The following is a 20,525-nucleotide window of genomic DNA, read 5'->3' on the forward strand; positions in this document are numbered from 1 at the left end:
AGCCACACGCTTGACAGCCTCCTCTTATAAGACGACGCCTGCCTTATTACTGCCCAGTCTCAACAGCTTAATCACACATGCACAAGCATGCACACGCACACACACAAAATCAACATGTTACCCTGTAGCTCAGTTGGTAGAGCATGGCACTTGGAATGCCAGAGCAATGGGTTCAATTCCCAGGACCAACCCTATGTGAAATGTATGCCCACATTGCTTTGTATGAAAGTGTCTGCTAAATGGCATATAAAGAATAAACAAATGTCACTGTTCATAATGCAAAGAGAGAATCACAGTAACTGGTTGATGAAGTACACCAAATATGTACTTTGAAATGTTTATGTGTAGAATGATTCACTGACAGTATTGGTTCAAAGAGGGATTCAAGGACACCTTCATTCAAAGGTGTACTGAATTGTATTACAGTTAATAGCTTATCAGCCAAGATCAGGTAGCACATCCAGGAAAATCCCAGCGGAGAGGGCACGGATGATATCATGTACTTCCCTGCATTTGTTAAATGCATGAAAACACATTCTCTTGCTACTGGAAAAGATGATGTAATTCCCACCTTTGAACAACACCCTCATTAGTGTCGGTCCGTCTTCAGTCTCATGGGCAACTTGGACTGAAATGACCTTCCTGTAGTCTGTATACTGTCAACAGATTAAGTTCTACATTCTTTTTCTTAGGACAACTAGCGATTGTGCACCCTGAAGCAAAAGGTTTTTCCGATACATTTTCAATCCCCTTGGGATGTGAGTCATTTCAACACAATTGTGTTGGAGAGAGAGACTATTACTGGGCTGTCTCTTGAGGTACCATAAGGACTAGAGCTAGGGGATGTGGTATACTTACCATACAGGATACTGAAAGAAAACAAGGTAGCCTATACATACTGTAGAGTGCTGCTAGACAAGCGGCGTTGGCAATGTAGACACCCTGAGTGAACAGTTCTCAAAGAGACCCAAGGTTAAGTGCTGTAACAGTCGAACATTCTCTTGTCCTTCTCTGTGTCCCTGTGCTGTAGTGTGCACGGACAAGAGAGAGGAGGTCCAGAGAGATCCAGTTACGCTGCAGCCTGGACAACGTACAGCCACAGCAGGGCAGGCAGCATGGAGGGCGTGACCACGGAGCAGACACTGGAGCCGAGCCAGGACACCAGGAGAGAGAACCACAAGGGCATTCATATCACTGCGGCAACAGCAGCAGCATCAGCAGTAGCCTCCCTCTCAGCCTAGCAGACTAGTTCACCTCAGATAGAGTTGAACACATATACCGCTATAGACCAACAAGCTGTCAGTAGGGACAGTATTTTATTGATCATAGGTTTGCATAGGTCAAAGATTATGGTCCGTGGAAATGTGACATTTCACTCAAAAGGTCACATTCATAAAATGTGCATTTCCGACGACTGCACGAACAGTGAATAAATGAAGACACCAACCAGTAAACTATCCCATTACTGCAGGGAACCATTTTCTATGAGCTCATGTGAGTTTAGTTTGGCTCTGCTGCTGCATGACTCAGGCCCAGTCAGTGAGAGGCAGGGATGAATCAGTGCTACTGATAGCAGGGGATTCCCTGCGTGCCATGACGGAACTTCCATGTGTGTTACTGGGGTATGGGCCAGAAACAACTGGCTATCCTCTACCTCCTAGCCCCTAGCCCTTTTGGATATATTTGGATCTGAAGAGGTATTTTGTGGTTGAGGAGTTGTTTCTGCAGTATAGTTTTTTTTGGGGGGGGGGGGGGACGGGGGGGGGGTCCAAACTTAGTGTGAAATAACACCTGATTCACCAACTAACCAAATGATTTCCCACACCCTGAGTAGCTAAGGAGCAGGAGTGAGGAGCTCTGTTTGAGACAGAGCGTATGTTTAGATGCTAGACAAGCGGCGTTGGCAATGTAGACACCCTGAGTGAACAGTTCTCAAAGAGACCCAAGGTTAAGTGCTGTAACAGTCGAACATTCTCTTGTCCTTCTCTGTGTCCCTGTGCTGTAGTGTGCACGGACAGGAGAGAGGAGGTCCAGAGAGATCCAGTTACGCTGCAGCCTGGACAACGTATGCGAGGCTAGGAAGCTGGACCTGGCATTCAGTGTAGACATCTGGGGGATTACAGAGGCAACCTAGAGGTCCCTGGGTCACGTCGTCCCCTGAGCTGGGAGGTTTTGGGCAGCTGTCAATGAATGGGGGCAACATTTTGGGGACAATGACAATGTTAGAAATTGAAACAGAATGCAACTGAATCTGGTTGTTTTAATGGTGATTGTTGATAGTTAATTCCTGGTGACTTTTGATAGTGAATTCCTGGTGACTGTTGATAGTGAATCCCTGGTGACTGTTGATAGTGAGTTCCTTTCCGCGTGGGCTTATTGATTCTGAAGTCTGTTTGTGTTTCTGGTCTCTTCCATCAGTGTGTTTTAAGGACTATCGAGATGGAGAGCCGTTAAATTATGACGGTTTTAATAACATGATTATATATAACTAGTGTGTTTAATAGGACTATATTGTTACATTCCAACCTGAAATTCCTCTACCATTGAACAGTCTTGTGCTTAGTCTAATATTGTTGCTATGGTGACTGCTCCTAGGGATTCATAAGGCAGAGGAGAGGATGCCCTGTCGTTACATCACTCCTGGAGAGTCTCCCTCTCTCCTCACATCCAGGATATTAGAGGTAAAGTCAAAGCACAGTGACACAGCACTTTGCATTTCTTTCTAGAGACAAATGCATTTTACAGTGTCCAATACAACACTAAAGCAGTTTATTGAAACAGGCCTTGTAATACCATAAGGATTTGTCTGACTTTGTTGACTGGGACATTTTGGGGGCAATGACAATGTTAGAAATTGAAACAGTTTTGCAACTGTGGTATTCATACTTAGCAATGAAAGTAATAAGAGTCTTCTTTCCCCTTTAAATTCTTGATGAATTTATTTATACATTTTCCGTAATCTCTGGTATCCTTGGTCCCGTTCGAGCTCCTTCAACTGATCAGATAGTGGATCATCGTTATACATACAGCCAAAGAGCTAAGCACAGTGTACAATAAACATTTTACACTAAAACCCATTCTTTACTGACTGGCTTGGTATTTAGATCCATTGAGAGAAAAGCATGTATGTGTACACTCCTCATGATATGATTGGTGGGCTTCCCTTTGTCTTGACTCAAAGCGTTGAATGCAGAGTCATGATTCAGAAGAGTGAACTTTATAAATACACCCCCAGTCTGTCATTAGACATCCTCTGAAGAGTAGATGGATGCTTTGCAGTTTGCACCCAGAGTAATAACAGCACTATGTCTGAAGCATGCTGTTACTGGCTGATGCCATATAATGTACCTTTTTAAATCAGTTTTAGGGTTAAGTGCCTTGCTCAAGGGCACATCGACAGACTTTTCACCTTGCTGCCTTGGGGATTTGAACCAGCGACCTTTCTGTTATTGGCCCAACACTCCGCTAGGCTACCTGCCGCCCCATCTGCATCACTCCTTTCTGCATCACAGCATCACTCTTTTCATGTGGCAGATGTCTGCCTGAGAGTGGAAGGACTATGCTCGGGGTCTCCTCTCCTCCTCTGCATGAGCATGACACAAACGTGCACACGTACATACGTCTGCCTGCAGCCAGAGCCCCTACCGAGCCACAGAGAACACGGGGGCTTGGATTCATTTTGTGCAACTAATCTATGATATGAATGACGTGTGTGTGTGTGTGTGTGTGTGTGTGTGTGTGTGTGTGTGTGTGTGTGTGTGTGTGTGTGTGTGTGTGTGTGTGTGTGTGTGTGTGTGTGTGTGTGTGTGTGTGTGTGTGTGTGTGTGTGTGTGTGTGTGTGTGGATGTATGAAGGGGATGGTTCCTCATTCCTGGCAATAGAGAGAGTGGCTCTCCTGAGAAGTGTGTGTCTCTCAGCACTCCGATGCCAAGGGTTCTAGAGTGCAGTCAGCCAGGCGTACAGTACCAGCTGAGACTATCTACATTTTACAGCTGGGTATCGGCTCAAGCGTACATGTATTCAGTACTGTACATGCTGCACACATTCCCACCGACACAAACACTGTCACACACTTTCACAGTCACACACACACACAGTCTCAAACTCACAAACATGTCACATTACATAGATATAATGTATGTAACGCATGTGTGGGGTTGACTAAATAGAAATGGAATCACATGACTCATTTAGGAATCTTGGGAGATGCACTGAACTGCAGCTTGAGGTTTTCCACATTAGCAGTAATGGTGAGTTTTGCTGACAAGTGATTTATTGCTAGGGTAACTCACAGGCAAGTTTTAATTTCCCCAACGATACAAAAAAATGAAGTGGGGAGAAGCGAAGAGTGGACCATGTTTCGAGAAAGAGGTCAGAGAGAACAAAGTCACTCAGCACTTCTGATAAGCCACCTGGAACAACCTGCAGCTGTGACGTCATTTGGCCACTGCTTCTGAAGAGTAGATAATCTGATGACTTTCCCCATGCAATTATTGTCGCTATTGGTGAAGAAGATAAAATGTTGGAAAGAGGAGATGAGAGTGTAGAATGGGAAGAGAGAGGAGGAGGAAGGAAAAAAAGTGGAGGAATGCAGTGGAGGCTGCTGAGGGGAGGACGGCTCATAATAATGGCTGGAAACCATGTGTTTGTTGTATTTGATACCATTCCAAATATTCCGCTACAGCCGTTACCACGAGCCCGTCCTCCCCAATTAAGGTGCCACCAACCTCCTGTGGAGGAATGCAATAATATGTGTGTGCTTGCGCGTGTGTGAGTGTGTTAAATACATTTTCTCAAAGACATTCACCTCTTGAGATGAACAATCCCAATTTGTGACACTGAAATGATTTTCACTTAAGTAACAACATGCAAACGCTGTCTGATTTGCAGACACATTTATGTGCTTACATTTGTCCTGGGACAACGACAAAACACCATGAATACATTGTGATGCTACAAAACATGACCTGTACTCCACTGGGGGTAGCTATAGACCAAACACAGTCCTGCTGAAGACTAGGGAGATACATAACGGAAACATACACAGTGTGTCCTCTTGTACTGGTCTCTCTGGGATCTTATTCCAGAACTAAGACACTAGGGAAGAGACAGCGTGCAGCACATGCTCCTTTCCCCCAGGCAGTCCATTGGAGGGGAGGTGAGGTCTCAGCTGAAGGCACTGTGTCCGTGGCACCTTGCCTCTGGTGTCTCTCTGAGGGCCAGTACAGTACAGTGTGTATGTGTGGAACATTTGTGTTGGTGGAGGGATGTGCTGGTGGAGCTTGAATCCCATAGTGATGTGTCAGGGTAATCCTCCTGTAGGCCTTTGGAGGTAAGAGATTGAGACACTGACGTTAAAGTCTATTATGGGTCAGTCAAAATACTTAAGGTGAAACTCAGGAAGTTTTTATGACTATGTACAGTATGTCCAAGACGATAAGTTCTCTCATTCATTTACATCATAATCCACCACATTACACAAGGAAATTACCTCCAGAGTGCAGGTGTTTTGCTGCTGCATTGTCAGTTGGGTGATGGTTGTTGGCAGGTTGAGATGGGGTGATGAAAATGTCCATCCTGTGAAAAAGGGGAAATTACATGTGATTTAGGAGTCTGTCAAGTCATACATCCTTACATATACTGCCAGTATCAGTTCATTAATCTTTGATTGAATTATGCATGTTTGATATGGAAATAAAAGAGTCTAGACTATCATAATGTGGAACATAACAATGAATTATCCTGTCTGTCCTACATAAGTTATCTCACTTGGTGGCAGTACTGAGCGTTGTTTTTGTTAATGGCCCTTTTCAAGTAGTGGTGGGTAAATTTATAAGGACATAAAAAGAGATCTGCGAAGCTAATTCTGCTCTAGCCCATTTTAACAACCAATTAATTAGGCTACTACAATTTTCTCCTGCATTCAGCACTATCACTTTCAAATGTCAAATGGTTTCTCAACTAGGATGATGTATTTTTTACTGGGATAGTCAGGCCCTATTATGTCCATTTAGATTTAAACTAAATCTAAATTGTGCGTAACTGATTCAATCTAGGTGAATTGGGTCTGATCAGCCTTGATGGAATGGCACGGTGCACCATGGCTGGTGATTGCTATGATTCATCGTAACAGCTGCTCTTACTGCGGGATGGAGAGGGAGACCGCAGAGCAGAACAGGGACAATACCCCGCGGGAGTACGGTGCAAATGACCAGCCCTACAGCCCCCAGACGGTGAGAGTGAAAAAACTCAGCAATATGTTGTTTGCATTATTTTGTTGACGTTACATTGTGCATGTACTGTCCTTCTCACATTTTTACTTTCAAAAGACGTGACCTAATTATCATGATTCATTATGAATCAGTATAATTAGGCTGCTCATCTTCATTGATGTTATAAGTGATTAGTTATCAGTGATTGACAATAATAATAATTCATGTATTTCTTTATTTTTTCATGTGTTATTGCATTTGTCATTTTCTCCTTTTTATGTATTTGCCATGGCACATTTGTTTCCATGTATGCTGGTGTGTGTGCATGGGTTGTCTATGTCCACTGCCGTCTCATTTTTTTGGGGCCTTTAGGCCTATATGGCCTTTCTGTTTGTTGTGAGAGGAACAGCTAACGGTATATCATTAAAATCACTACAAACCAGTGAAATATCCCTTTAGGAATATTAAAGATACTTTTTCATTGTTTGAAAATAAAATATAGAATGAGGGATGCAAATACTGACCAAAACCAGGTATGAATTGTGTTTTGGCATATTTCTGCTATATATTTTACAAAGATTATCTATTTTGCAAACCTGGCTAAATTGGATGTGTAATCTGTATAATCAGAATCATTTTGGAGTTATCATTATTGAAAGAGTTGTGGCAATGTCAGACATTTACATTTTAGTAATTTATCAGAAGCTCTTATCCAGAGCGACTTGCTAAAAGGCACATCGATAGATTTTCCCCCTAGTTGGCTCTGGAATTTGAACCAGCAACATTTTTGTTACTGGCCCAATGTTCTTAACAGCTAGGCTACGTGCTGCCCATCCAATTAAATGCAGTGGAGCCTGTTTGGCGGCCATATTGGAAAATGTGTACCCTGTGGTCAGCAATAGCTAGGCATCATTGTTTAGACTTTTCCTAGCTTTATGTCACGCTTGGTGTGCTCGTTATGAAGACATTTTGGGGTACATGTACCTCTTTGCTGGACGTAATGCATTTCTATGGGATTTCATATAGGGTGCAATGTACGGGGCGGGTTTCACATCACATTTCTTGATAACACAATTTATAGAACCATATTGCATATCATTTTCATCAATAGACATCAGTAAATGCTTCTAAAACATTTTCTAGGTGTTTTAATGTAATACATTTGAAATGGCTACAAAACTCAACAATTCAGACAGCTTTTTCTGGCATTTTTTTTACCACTATTCTGGTCATATTTGGCTAAATACATATAACTGACATACTTGGGCCATCATATTGTCATGTCCTCATTGTAGCACACATTTTATTGTTCTTATTACACCAACTATGTATTCAGTTATCGCCATGAAAAATCAATGCAGTCCCTCCCCATTGAAATCAATGGTGGCCATCTGGGACTGAAATCTATAATGACAACAACAACAAAAAATCCCAATGGGTCTCGTTGTTCTGTGTGAAATGTGATGTAGTTATCATCTAGGGTGCCATGTGATAATAGAGCACATCTAAATACTGACCTTTCTGTCTCGATGTACCCCAAAATGTTTACATGTATAACCTTTGATCCCCCAAGGTGGGCCCATAGAGATTCATTACCATTTCAATTGTTTCATACCTTAATTGGTGTTGTATTATGAAGTTAATAATACTGTCTATCAGTATGAAAAGATTGTTCCATGATAATACAAAATTACATTTCTGTTGGCCCAACTAACCGCATAGGGGTCATAACATATAATGCAGTGATTTAGCTACCTCCACATTTAGCTACCTCCGATATGTGGGTATCAGATCAAAATATAGCCTACTGACATGAACCTTAATGAAAATCATCATTAGACTTTGCCACCCCTAGGTGGAATAAAAATGAAATGTGTCTCTCTGGCCCATGGCCTACTAGTAATGAGAAGGAATGGTAATGAATGACTCAGGACTGCAAGATTTCAGATAATAAAATATGGCTATAACATAGCTATAATATTTCGAATGGGCAGTTTAAGTAGACCTACATTGATATTATTGCTGCTCTTTGGTGTTAGGTCTATGTTGATCCTCTTTTTTGCATGCAATAACACAACCAAAAACATGTTTATTAATTGAATGCATAATTGATTGTGTCTCATCAATTTGTTGTCTCGGATATAGGCTACACAAAAACTATGAAACCATTTTATAAAGTTGATTTTTCGGTAAATGCTTGTTTCATTAGTTTATAGGTCAACCTATTTATCACATTAAGGCTCAAGGAGGGCTCTTTGCTCTCTCCTTCAAGGCGGGCTGGTAATCCATCTGTGGAATCGCAACGCAGAGGTGGCACCACAGGTCCCAGAGTGGTGTGGTGAAAAAAACGTTTCTGGGGGCCATAGTTTTTCCTGATCTGGTAACTTAACAAGGTAAAACTCCAGACCTTATATGGTATGCTGTATATAGGCTATATATAGGCTATGATGGGACCAGAGTTTTTCTAATCAGGTCACAAAAAACTCCTGGAAATACTCCTGGCCTTGGGGAGGAGGAAAACTCTGTCAAACTACAGAAACCCTGTACTTTTTCATATTCATTATATTTTAAAGAAGGACTAGGGGGGTTTCCTATACAGACACAGAGAAAGCAACATAATTGGACAATAAAACTGACAGGGCCGCGCTTACTTTATGCAGGTTTTCTACGACGGGTTGATCAAAACAAGCATTGTTAGTACCACTAAGCCATACTAAAAAAATCAGTTTAGCACGGGTAAGTCTATGATGCAAAAATGTTGTTTTCTGTTCCATCAGGCTAATTCCTGCTCATCCAGTGTCCCATCAGCTCACCCGGACAGTTAATTAACTTGATCTCCACTGTAAAAAGCATCTAGACATTATTTCACCTTGCTTCTAGCCTAACACTTGGTTTGCAACAACACAGCTTTATATAAACATTGCTCTCTGTCTCTCGAAATGTGCAACATTGTTTCAATATTGAAATCGGATCTCCACTGTCCTATAGAGAATTAACGTTTCAGGACAAGACAGACATCTTTTCTCAGCCAGTTGAAATCTTGAATCAGCATAATTGTTATGGCTATGTATACAAAAAAAATGTAAATGTAAATAGAAAAACAGGTCAAACAAAATAAAATGCAGCTATTCTAGCTTGGCTAGCTAGCAAGTAAGTGTGTCCCGTGTTGGGCCGTGTGGCTCAGATGGTAGAACATGGTGCTTGCAACACCAGGGTTGTGGGTTTGATTCCCACGGAGAAGTATAAAAATGTCTGCACTCACTACTGTAAGTCGCTCTGGATAAGAGCGTCTGCTAAATGACTAAAATCTAAATGGTAATAGTGTTGCACGGAACATTTAGAACGACTGGGTCGTGTCCATAGATATAGAACAAAAAGACTGGGTTGCATCCATAGATATAGAACAAAAAGACTGGGGATTGAAACCAGGTGTGTAAGGCTGGTTAACCTAACTGATAGCGTCACGACTTCCGCCGAAGTCTGTCCCTCTCCTTGTTCGGGCGGCGGTCGACGTCACCGGCCTTCTAGCCATCGCTGATCCACTTTTCATTTGTTTTGTCTTTGTCTTACACACCTGGTTTCAATCCCCCAATTACCTGTTCATTATTTAACCCTCTGGTCCCCCATGTTTGTTTGTGAGTGATTGTTTCTATGTAGGTAGGTCCGTTATTGTGGGCTCTGTTTTTGTATTGCATTTATTATATGTTGAGTAAAATACGTTTATTTACTCTTATCTGCTGTCCTGCGCCTGACTCCTATACACCAGCTACACATAGACCTCCTGACAGACAGAATGGACACACATCTTTTCTCAGCCAGTCGAAATCATGGATATATACAGAGAAATGTCAATAGAAAAACAGGTCAAACGTCATGAAATACAGCTAGTTTGCTGTCTTACTAGCTTCAGTTTGAAGTGATTGTGTTAGCTGTGTAGTTGGCTAGCTCCTCTGAAGTGTCCTGATGAAAGAGCACATTTTCTATGCCAGGCAAAATCGCGCATCATTAGCTCATTGTTATGGATGTATCCAAAACAGCTTAAACAAACGCATATGCAGCTACTTCGCTGTTATTATAGCTGTACTGTTTGACCTGACTGTGTTAGCAGTAGTTGGCTAGCTAACAAGCAAGGGATAAGAGCGTTGCCAACCAGCATGGCAACGGAACATTTAGAACAAATGACTGTGTCGCGTCCATAGATATAGAACAAAAAGACTCAACTGGGTAGAGTCTCTGGCAACCTAACCGACAGAATGAACGGCCAGACGGCTTGGCTAGCAACCATAGATGTATTTCTGATGAATGTAAGCATTACCTTTTGGTAGCTGAATAATAGACAACTTTCTAAGTTGAATTTGTACTCATTCAGTTCTGTATGGTTCTGCCTGACAAAAATACATTGTGTTTTTAACCCCTTTTGCAGTAAAATATTTTTTACACAACCATCCATTTCATAAATCTGTCAGACATATCAGTGTGGATGACGGATCACCAGCTCAAGCTGAACCTCGGCAAGACGGAGCTGCTCTTCCTCCCGGGGAAGGACTGCCCGTTCCATGATCTCGCCATCACGGTTGACAACTCCCTTGTGTCCTCCTCCCAGAGTGCTAAGAACCTTGGCGTGATCCTGGACAACACCCTGTCGTTCTCCACTAACATCACGGTGACCCGATCCTGTAGGTTCATGCTCTACAACATTCGCAGAGTACGACCCTGCCTCACACAGGAAGCGGCGCAGGTCCTAATCCAGGCACTTGTCATCTCCCGTCTGGATTACTGCAACTCGCTGTTGGCTGGGCTCCCTGCCTGTGCCATTAAACCCCTACAACTCATCCAGAACGCCGCAGCCCGTCTGGTGTTCAACCTTCCCAAGTTCTCTCACGTCACCCCGCTCCTCCGCTCTCTCCACTGGCTTCCAGTTGAAGCTCGCATCCGCTACAAGACCATGGTGATTGCCTACGGAGCTGTGAAGGGAACGGCACCTCCATACCTTCAGGCTCTGATCAGGCCCTACACCCAAACAAGGGCACTGCGTTCATCCACCACTGGCCTGCTGGCCCCCCTACCTCTGAGGAAGCACAGTTCCCGCTCAGCCCAGTCAAAACTGTTCGCTGCTCTGGCACCCCAATGGTGGAACAAGCTCCCTCACGACGCCAGGACAGCGGAGTCAATCACCACCTTCCGGAGACACCTGAAACCCCACCTCTTTAAGGAATACCTAGGATAGGATAAAGTAATCCTTCTAACCCCCCCACCCCCCCCCTTAAAAGATTTAGATGCACTATTGTAAAGTGGTTGTTCCACTGGATATCATAAGGTGAATGCACCATTTTGTAAGTCGCTCTTGAGCGTCTGCTAAATGACTTAAATGTAAATAAATGGGAGACATACTGTAAAAGATGTGGAAAAAATGTGGTTGTGTTTTGTTCTACCTCGGGTAGGTAGGGGTATCTCAAAAACTAAAGCCCTTTGAGGATTGGCCAAATAAAATAAAATGTATTTATAAAGCTCTTTGTACATCAGCAGATGTCACAAAGTGTTTATTCAGAAACCCAGCCTAAAGCCCCAAACAGCAAGCAATGCTGATGTAGAGGCACGGTGGCTAGGAAAATCTCCCCATAGTAGTCTAGACTATGCATCGGCTGTTGTTAGTAGCCTACAGTTGATCAGACTCAAAAATAGTCTTGTTTCAATGCAAAACTGCAGCACCACTTCGATGTGAAGGACTGAGAAAATGTACACGAGTTGACAAATCATGAGGCAAATCAGTTTTAAAAAACAACACTTTGACCCTTTAACACTTTTCGTCGATATATCTTATCAAACTAAATCAAAGTGCTGTGGCGCAAGTCACCCCGCCACACGTTTTCCGGCGGCCATGTCGCAAAGTGATAACATTAAAGGGTGACTGCACTTCCTGATTTGGCTTCGTTTTAGATTTGGTTCATTTAGAAATGCTAGCGATCGTGACTGAATTTAAACAGGTTTGGGGTGTGGTTTGATGTGAGTGTCTCTTGTGTGTTCGCAGGTGGGAAGAGTTAAACAAATTATTTAGGCAAAAAGCTTCAGCAGGCTGGCAAAATTGGTTTGACTTTGGATAGCCTATCTCTGGGGATAGTTACGGACCGTCAATATATAACACAATGTAAAATGGGACAATATTTGCATGTTGCCCATCTTTTAGTTCTCTCATTAAATGCTTTCAATATTTGTATATGAATTTCTACAATTTCATTGGTTTGAGTTTTTTAAGTCATTGCAATTTGGAGCTATTGACATTTCAAACTATTGTCTCATGTACATTGTGTAATTTACCAATGGTCCCTAACTACCCCCGTAGGCCCCCATAGGGATATCAAATGTCAAACCAAATTGATCATGGGCATTATGATTATGTGCACTCCGAATTGATGATTGATGATTACTTGCGTGCTGCGAGTTGTGGGCAGGATTAAAATAAACCCAGCCCATGGAAAGCTGTTAGGGTACCCTTCATTCTGTGACCTAGGCCTGCCATTTTTTCCTATAATTTCGCAAAACTCAATTTTGGATGAGACTGACTTTATGACCAAAATCATCCGATTTACACTTCGTAGTCAATTTTGAAAACAGAATAAATGTTTCTGACTCATATAGATGGCACATGGGCCATTTTCAATTTAGAGGCAGTCGCTCTTACCCAGGAATCTGTAGTCGTCATGGCGACTGCATCACAACGCGGGCTCAATCGCATCCAGGGGGCGTGACTTTGCTGTTCTTCATTCTTCTATCCACTCGCACTATGCATTGTGTCCATGTCTTCATCAATATGCTCACACTATCCGCCATGATGAAGTCATGTTTTACAGGAAAATAAATTCCAAATAGTCCCGATGACTGTCTTTGGATCGAATTTTAATAAGATACATCGATTACCAAGAATTAGTACCACTATCAATTGTAGGCTATATAAAATATTTTAGCCTATGTACTGCGTAATGATACATTTAGATTTTATGGAGGTATTTTATCAAAGGCATTCCAAAGTCTTGATCCTTCCATATCTTTAAAAAAATGTTTTGGCTATAAGCTGTAATGGTACAAGTAACATTGTAAAAAATAAAACAAATACGTAGCCTAAGTTCCCTTTTGTATCAGATCAGAACAAAAAGAGCCTAAACCTAAACAATACTCAGTCTGCTCTCATAGTGCAGGCTACAGTATGTTATGTCCATGATATTTCCATTACGCATAGGTTTCCCATTCAGTCAGGCATAGCCTATGTCATCATTCGATGAAAATGACATCATACAGACATTGTAGATTATATTGCTATTCATGACAAGAACACAGAACACTGAACACTGATAACTGAACTTTCCCACTCAAAAAAAAAAAAACACAACGACAACTCTACTTCGATTCGGGGGTAAATATGCAACACTTAGGCCTACAACCTATCGAACTACCGAACGTCAACACCTATTTTTGACTCAAGGACGAATCGAAAGATCACAGTACGGTTGAACCTGTGTGGTGCACACTCCACCTGACAGATACAGTATGCACCTACACATCACGATTAGCCATCATAGAAAAAAATAGTCGTCGCAACTGAATTCTATCTATCGTCATACTCCATATAAATTGAAAGCGGTTACACATCCGTAAATATCTTTTTGATGTTCACGCAGTTTTGGTTATTCTCATTGGTGAAATTGGGCTGTTTATACCCACTGTTGATGCCCTCCTCTATATATTCCGACTTGCCCAGAGATGAGGTGCTACGAGTCCTTTTCAGCTCATCTGTGGCTGAGGGTAGGTGCTCGCAGCTCCTGACATGCAAGTACTGTGCGTGCTCTTCTCCATCAGTCTCCCTATGGTAAAAGTAATTGAAGTTGGAGACAATAACTGGCACAGGGAGAGCAATAGTTAACACTCCGGCAATAGCACACAATGACCCAACAATTTTGCCACCAATGGTCACAGGGTGCATGTCTCCATACCCGACCGTAGTCATGGTGACCACAGCCCACCAAAACGCATCTGGGATGCTTGTAAAACTGGATGACGGGTCATCGGCCTCAGCAAAGTAAACAGCACTTGAGAAAAGGATAACTCCAATAAAAAGGAAAAATATCAACAGTCCAAGTTCCCTCATGCTGGCCTTTAGTGTCTGCCCTAAAATCTGTAGCCCCTTAGAGTGCCTGGAGAGCTTGAAGATGCGAAAGACTCTCACGAGCCTTATCACTCTGAGAATGGCCAGGGACATGGCTTGCTGACCGTTACCCTGCTTCTCAGCCAGTTCTGTCCCCAAAGTGATAAAGTAGGGAAATATGGCGACAATGTCGATGATGTTCATTATGTTTTTTGAGAACGTGGATTTGCTGGGGCACGCGAAGAACCTGACCAGCAACTCAAAAGAGAACCATATTATGCAAAGTGTCTCTATCACAAAGAAAGGGTCGGTGAATGGATTTACGTGGTAGGAGGCCGTCCCGTTGACTGTGAGTGCCACAGTGACAGGGTCTCTGTCATCCCGAAACTCAGGCAAGGTCTCCAAACAGAATATAACAATTGAGATTAAAATGACAAGCACGGAGACTATGGCTATTCCCCTAGCTGGCCCAGAGCTTTCAGGGTACTCAAACAAAAGCCAAACCTGCTTTTGGAATTCATTATCTGGTAAAATACGTTCCTCTTCTTTTATGAATCCTTCATCCTCACGGAATTTTTCCATAGCCTCTTCCCCGAGTTGATAGAAATTGATCTCCTCAGAGAAGATGTCAATGGGCACGTTAACAGGTCTCCTGATGCGCCCTCCCGACTGGTAATAATAGAGAATGGCATCAAAGCTGGGTCGGTTTCTGTCGAAGAAATACTCGTTCCTCAGTGGGTCAAAGTAACGCATCCTCTTTCTCCGGTCCCCGAGCAACGTTTTGGGAAACTGATTGAAAGTTTTTAGTTGAGTTTCGAATCGTAAACCTGAAATGTTGATAACCACCCTCTCGCAGCCGAGCTCTTGCTCATATCGATCCACGGACAGGTGTCTCGAAAGCGCCATTGACTCCTCCAACGTGTTCTCAACTGTAACGACGCCCATCTCCGTCTTTGAGTAGCCTTGGTTCTCAACGCTGTCGGATGAGGTTGAAGTGGTCATCCACACAGGTGGTATGGAGGGGTCAGACTGCAACGCGCCTCCTCTAGCCAACTCCCCATACACCCTTGGAGAACCAGAGCCGACGCTCATGCGACGCGTCTCCCATCCCCTCTCCTCGCCGTCTCCGCTCGTTGCCACAGTGAAGTGTTTCCGCCCCACGAAGCACACACTGGGGGTTTATAAACACATGTCTATTCCCGCCCATGTCGCGCATATGTCTGACACACTTCCACCGTTCACCAAATCCGAACCCAACTTGACATAATCATAGACAAGCAGGCGCGCGCCATCTCACTTTGTTTCCACACCTTGTGACAGAAAGGGATAACAGCAAGTTCCCAAAATGTATCGGGTTCCTATGGTTACCTCATTTTATATTTTCCCTGATTGTGAACATTCTTCGCTATCACAAAACCCCTATCATCTCCCGATCGTACGTGTACATTTCTAATATGATGACCATTTCAATGTCTAATATGATGACCATTTCAATTAAATGACAAAACCGTCTGTCGCAAGGGGTTAAAAGTAATTTCTATGTTAGAATGACTTAAAAAAAAAAAAAATTATTGCTTACTGTTCAGCGCCAACAACCGTAGCTCTCCATGGTGCTGAAATAAGCGCTCCATTCATATGACTGAACAGTAGGCTATACAAATAGGCTATTATTAACGTTACGCATGGCCACAAAACATGGCTCAATGATTCATGACTAATCAACATATCAATCTCTTGCACTTGTGGACGGACTCATACCACATAGGAATTATAACCCAATCGCTGCTATTTTATGTCTACATTTCATCATGAGTAATCATTATTCGCTGTTTATGTAGATAATGTGTCAGTAATACACTATATATACAAAAGCATATTGCATCCCTTCATATTAGTGGATTCGGCTATTTCAGCCACACCCGCTGCTGACGGGTCTATAAAATCGAGCACACTGCCATGCAATTTCCATGGACAAACATTGGCAGTAGAATTGCCTTACTGAAGAGCTCAGTGACTTTCAACATGGCACTGTCATAGGATGCCACCTTTTCAACAAGTCAGTTCTTCACATTTCTGCCCTGATAGAGCTGCCCTGGTCAACTGTAAGTGCTGTTATTGTGAAGTGGAAACGTCTAGGCGCAACAACGGCTCAGCGAGTGCTGAAGCGCGTAGTGCATAAAAATTGTCTGTCCTCAGTTGCAACACTCATTACCGAGTTCCAAACTCCCTCTGGAAGCAGGGTCAGCACAAGAACTATTAATCGAGAGCTTAATGAAATGAGTTTCCAAGGCCGAGCAGCGGCACAAGGTCACCATGCGCAAAGCCAAGCATCGGCTGGAGGGAGGTAAAGTTCTCCGCCATTGGATGCTGGAGCAGTGGAAACGTGTTCTCTGGAGTATGAATCACACTTCACCATCTGGCAGTCAGACGGACAAATCTGGGTTTGGCAGATGCCAGGAGAATGCTTCCTGCCCAAATGCATAGTGCCAACTGTAAAGTTTGGTGGAGGAGGAATGATGGTCTGGGGCTGTTTTTCATGGTTCGGGCTAGGCCCCTTAGTTCCAGTGAAGTGAAATCTCAATGCTTCAGCAAACAATGACATTCTAGATGATTCTGTGCTTCCAACTTTGTGGCAACAGTTTGGGGAAGGCCCTTTCCTGTTTCAGCATGACAATGCCCCCGTGCACAAAGCGAGATCCATACAGAAATGGTTTGTCGAGATCGTTGTGGAAGAACTTGACTGGCCTGCACAGAGCCCTTACCTCAACCCCATGGAACACCTATGAGAGGAATTGGATTGCCGACCACAAGCCAGGCCTAATCACCCAATATCAGTGCCCGACCTCATTAATGCTGTCGTGGTTGAATGGAAGTAATGTCCCCCAGCAATATTCCAACATCTAGTAGAAAGCCTTCCCATAGGAGTGGAGGCTGTTATAGCAGCAAAGGGGGGACCAACTCCATATTAATGCCCATGATTTTGGAATGAGATGTTCGACGAGCAGGTGTCCACATACTTTTGGTCATGTAGTGTACTATGAAGCCTATTGTCCAGACTGCTGGTATGCAGTAATAATGAATGAATTGCTAAGATGGGGAGGCCGTGGCAACAGTAGGTCCATTACCACTGTACCCATTTTATCAGATGACAGCACGCAGACCTCAAGCCTTAAAATAGGCCATAAAGTCACTTTTGATCACTATATCACAAGTGCAGTGCTCACCTGTATATATGTATTCCGAACTGCCTCTGTAGCAGCAGGGGAATTGATGAGGAAAATGCAACATCAATGTTCAATCTCAACGGATTACTTATTAATGATGACAGGGCTCATCAGAGGCAGGGGTTTATGGTCAGCTGCAACACATTCATCTGTCCAGACAAACAGATCCTCCCCGAAAGAACGTATGACCAAGTTCCCTCAAACCAGCAATTCAGGAAGAAAAACTCACTGTGAAAAAATCTGATTGCTCCTGCACCAGTTCTGCACAGCAACATTTCAAGAACTATAACTGATTCAAAAATGTTATTATTTATATTTGTGAAACAAAGCAAAATCTACATTTTCATGAAAGGTTGCATTCTCATAGTGATTGTTTTGAGTGAGTTTTTAAGGCTTTTGGAGTTGGCTGCATTTGCTAAGGAGCAAAGAAAAGGTTGAATGGCGCAGAATTTTCCAATTGGAGGGTCAGAACCTCTGGATTTTCCAGTTGTAGAAACATGTTTTTGTCTATTTTGTCTAAATTCAAAAGACATTAGGTGGGTCACAGCCCACAGAAGGTTAATGAAACACTGCATTATAGGCTTTTTGCATATACAATGAGTGTACAAAACAGTAGGAACACCTTCCTAATATTGAGTTGCACCCCCTTTTGCCCTCAATTTGTTGGGGCGTGGACTGTACAAGGTGTCGAAAGCGTTCCACAGGGATGCTGGCACATGTTGACTCCAATGCTTCCCACAGTTGTGTCAAGTTGGTTGGATATCCTTTGGGTGGTGGACCACTCTTGATACACACGGAAAACTGTTGAGCGCGAAAACCCCAGCAGCGTTGCAGTTCTTGACACACTCAAACAAATGAGGCTGGCACCTACTACCATACCCCATTCAAAGGCACTTAAATATTTTGTCTTGCCCATTCACCCTCTAAATGGCACACATACACAATCCATGTCTCAATTGTCTCAAAGCTTAACAATCCTTCTTTAACCTGTTTCCTCCCCTTCATCTACACTGAAGTGGATTTAACAAGTGACATCAATAAGGGATCATAGCTTTCACCTGAACTCATCTGGTCAGTCTATGACACGGAAAGAGCATGTTTTGTACACTCAGTGTATAACTGTAAGACTAAAACTCTGATGTAATTTATATTTATGAAAGTTGGAGTCTTTGCCACAAAAAATAACTAAATCAAAATGACTAGAGCAATTATGCTGCTGATCACCCTTCCCCTCCCTCGTAGGATACGGTTTACGTCTCGTTTGGCCTCCATGGAAACAAACCATTGTAAGCTTTTATAGGATGAAAAGTGTTGAGTTGGCGACAGACATGTTACATAACTTCCAATAAACATCTGTTGGGACAAGGACAGCAGAGACTATTTTCTCAAATGTTTCTTAAAGGAAATATCATGAAAAGTGCTTTTCAAGTCAGACAAAGAGGAAATAGGCTCTTTGTGTTGAATGTGAAGGCCCTGTTCAATCACTCTAGTGTTGGATCAACAAAGTGACAGATACAAGAAAAGAAAAGAAAAGACCCTGGGTAGAAGAGACACCTTTCATTTAAACATTTTCATGGACATCCTCTTCTGAATAGACTACCATGGTTACAATGATAGGATCTCTGTCTTCTCTCTTCTCCTCTCTTTCTCTCTCTCTCTCTCTCTCTCTCTCTCTCTCTCTCTCTCTCTCTCTCTCTCTGTGTCTCTCTCTCAGTCTCTCTCTCTGTCTCTCTCGCTCTGTCTCTCTTTCCCTTTTTATTTCCCCCCTGCTCTCTCTCCAAATGCACATCTTCAGCTAACAGTAAATACAATTTAAATCGGTAATTTACCCAGGGAATTTGTGTAAGCACTAAGCAGTTTGTTTATCCCTGTGAACAGTGAGGGAGTAACTGTTCTGAACCATGTCTGACCCACTCGGGATCTGATCTTACACTTTGAGAAACATGTTTTCATGTATGTTTTCATAAGCCTTTCCTGTTTTTGGAAGTGGTTCGATGTGTTAAATTAACATGGATGAAGAGTCATTAATTCAGGAGTTCTGACATCTTTGATAGGCCAATTTCATATTCAGACATCATTAATCACACCTGCCTAATGTCATTTTGGTGACGGTGTGAAGGGTGTGCACAATATGTATCTTCACGTATGACATCCAAGTGTTCTTGTGTGTTCGAGAGACAGACAGAGAGAGAGAGAGAGAGAGAGAGAGAGAGAGAGAAAGAATGGAATTCCCCACTGTGTACAACCAATGTGAGATCCAAGATGTCAGTCAGGCTGCAAATCAAGTTGGTTTGAACTGTTGCAGTCACAATGAAACACCACCAAAAGTGATTGATTCTCCCATCTATAACAGGCCAGGGCAGTGGTTGGACATGAACAACCTTTTCAGACATCCCCATGCTCAATTTCACATAAAGTATTTGCATTAATAGTTAATAGGCTTTCATATAAAGTCCCTGCGTGCATTTACCACATTCTAACCCATTCAAACCTACCAATGAGAATTGTTCTGCATTCAAATCGTAGGAGTGAAGAGCACTTTAAAATGGGCTGCATCTTCATTTTGGGAGTGAATGTTTATCTTTGGTACCGCTGAAATGTAGTATGATATTCGAAACTGCTTTGTGTGATTGTCTCACAGCTTAGGACAAGGACCTGGCAAGCCAAAGCACACTGGTCACAACCAAAATAATTCCCTCAGAAACAAAACAGTCTGATCTGCACTGGGGAATAAAGAGAATATGCCACTCCAGTCATACTTCTACTACAGTACACCAGGCCAGATGACATTTCTTCAATGCGGTTCATGTTTTATCATAGCAACGATGCTTAGGTGCCTCTTTGACTAATGAGAAGCAAGTATTTTTTGTCCGTCCGCTCCAGCTCGAAAGCACACTGTCAATCAATAGAGCCAGAGAGAGACCAGGGGCCACCGATACGTAATCCATTGGC

General features: G+C 42.8%; 1 protein-coding gene across 2 annotated transcripts; it reads right to left on the reverse strand.

Annotated features, from left to right (window-relative positions):
• Positions 1–4,880: 4,880 nt before the first annotated feature.
• On the reverse strand, positions 4,881–15,578 carry LOC106582723 (potassium voltage-gated channel subfamily A member 3). 2 transcript variants are annotated; one of them, XR_014382123.1, is made up of 3 exons: positions 10,114–10,691; positions 5,492–5,577; positions 4,881–5,324 (listed from the first exon to the last, which is right to left on the reverse strand). XR_014382123.1 is itself a non-coding variant. In XM_045705747.2 (3 exons), exon 1 carries the CDS (start codon positions 15,439–15,441, stop codon positions 13,849–13,851), a length of 1,593 nt encoding a protein of 530 aa, XP_045561703.1. In that variant the 5' UTR covers positions 15,442–15,578; the 3' UTR covers positions 4,881–5,324; positions 5,492–5,577; positions 12,892–13,848. The 2 variants fall into 2 exon arrangements, 1 of the variants encoding a protein (XP_045561703.1); XM_045705747.2 differs by lacking the exon at positions 10,114–10,691 and adding an exon at positions 12,892–15,578.
• Positions 15,579–20,525: the final 4,947 nt, after the last annotated feature.

The sequence above is a fragment of the Salmo salar genome, chromosome 22 (assembly GCF_965601325.2).
Source record: "Salmo salar chromosome 22, fSalSal1, whole genome shotgun sequence".
Taxonomy (NCBI): domain Eukaryota; kingdom Metazoa; phylum Chordata; class Actinopteri; order Salmoniformes; family Salmonidae; genus Salmo; species Salmo salar.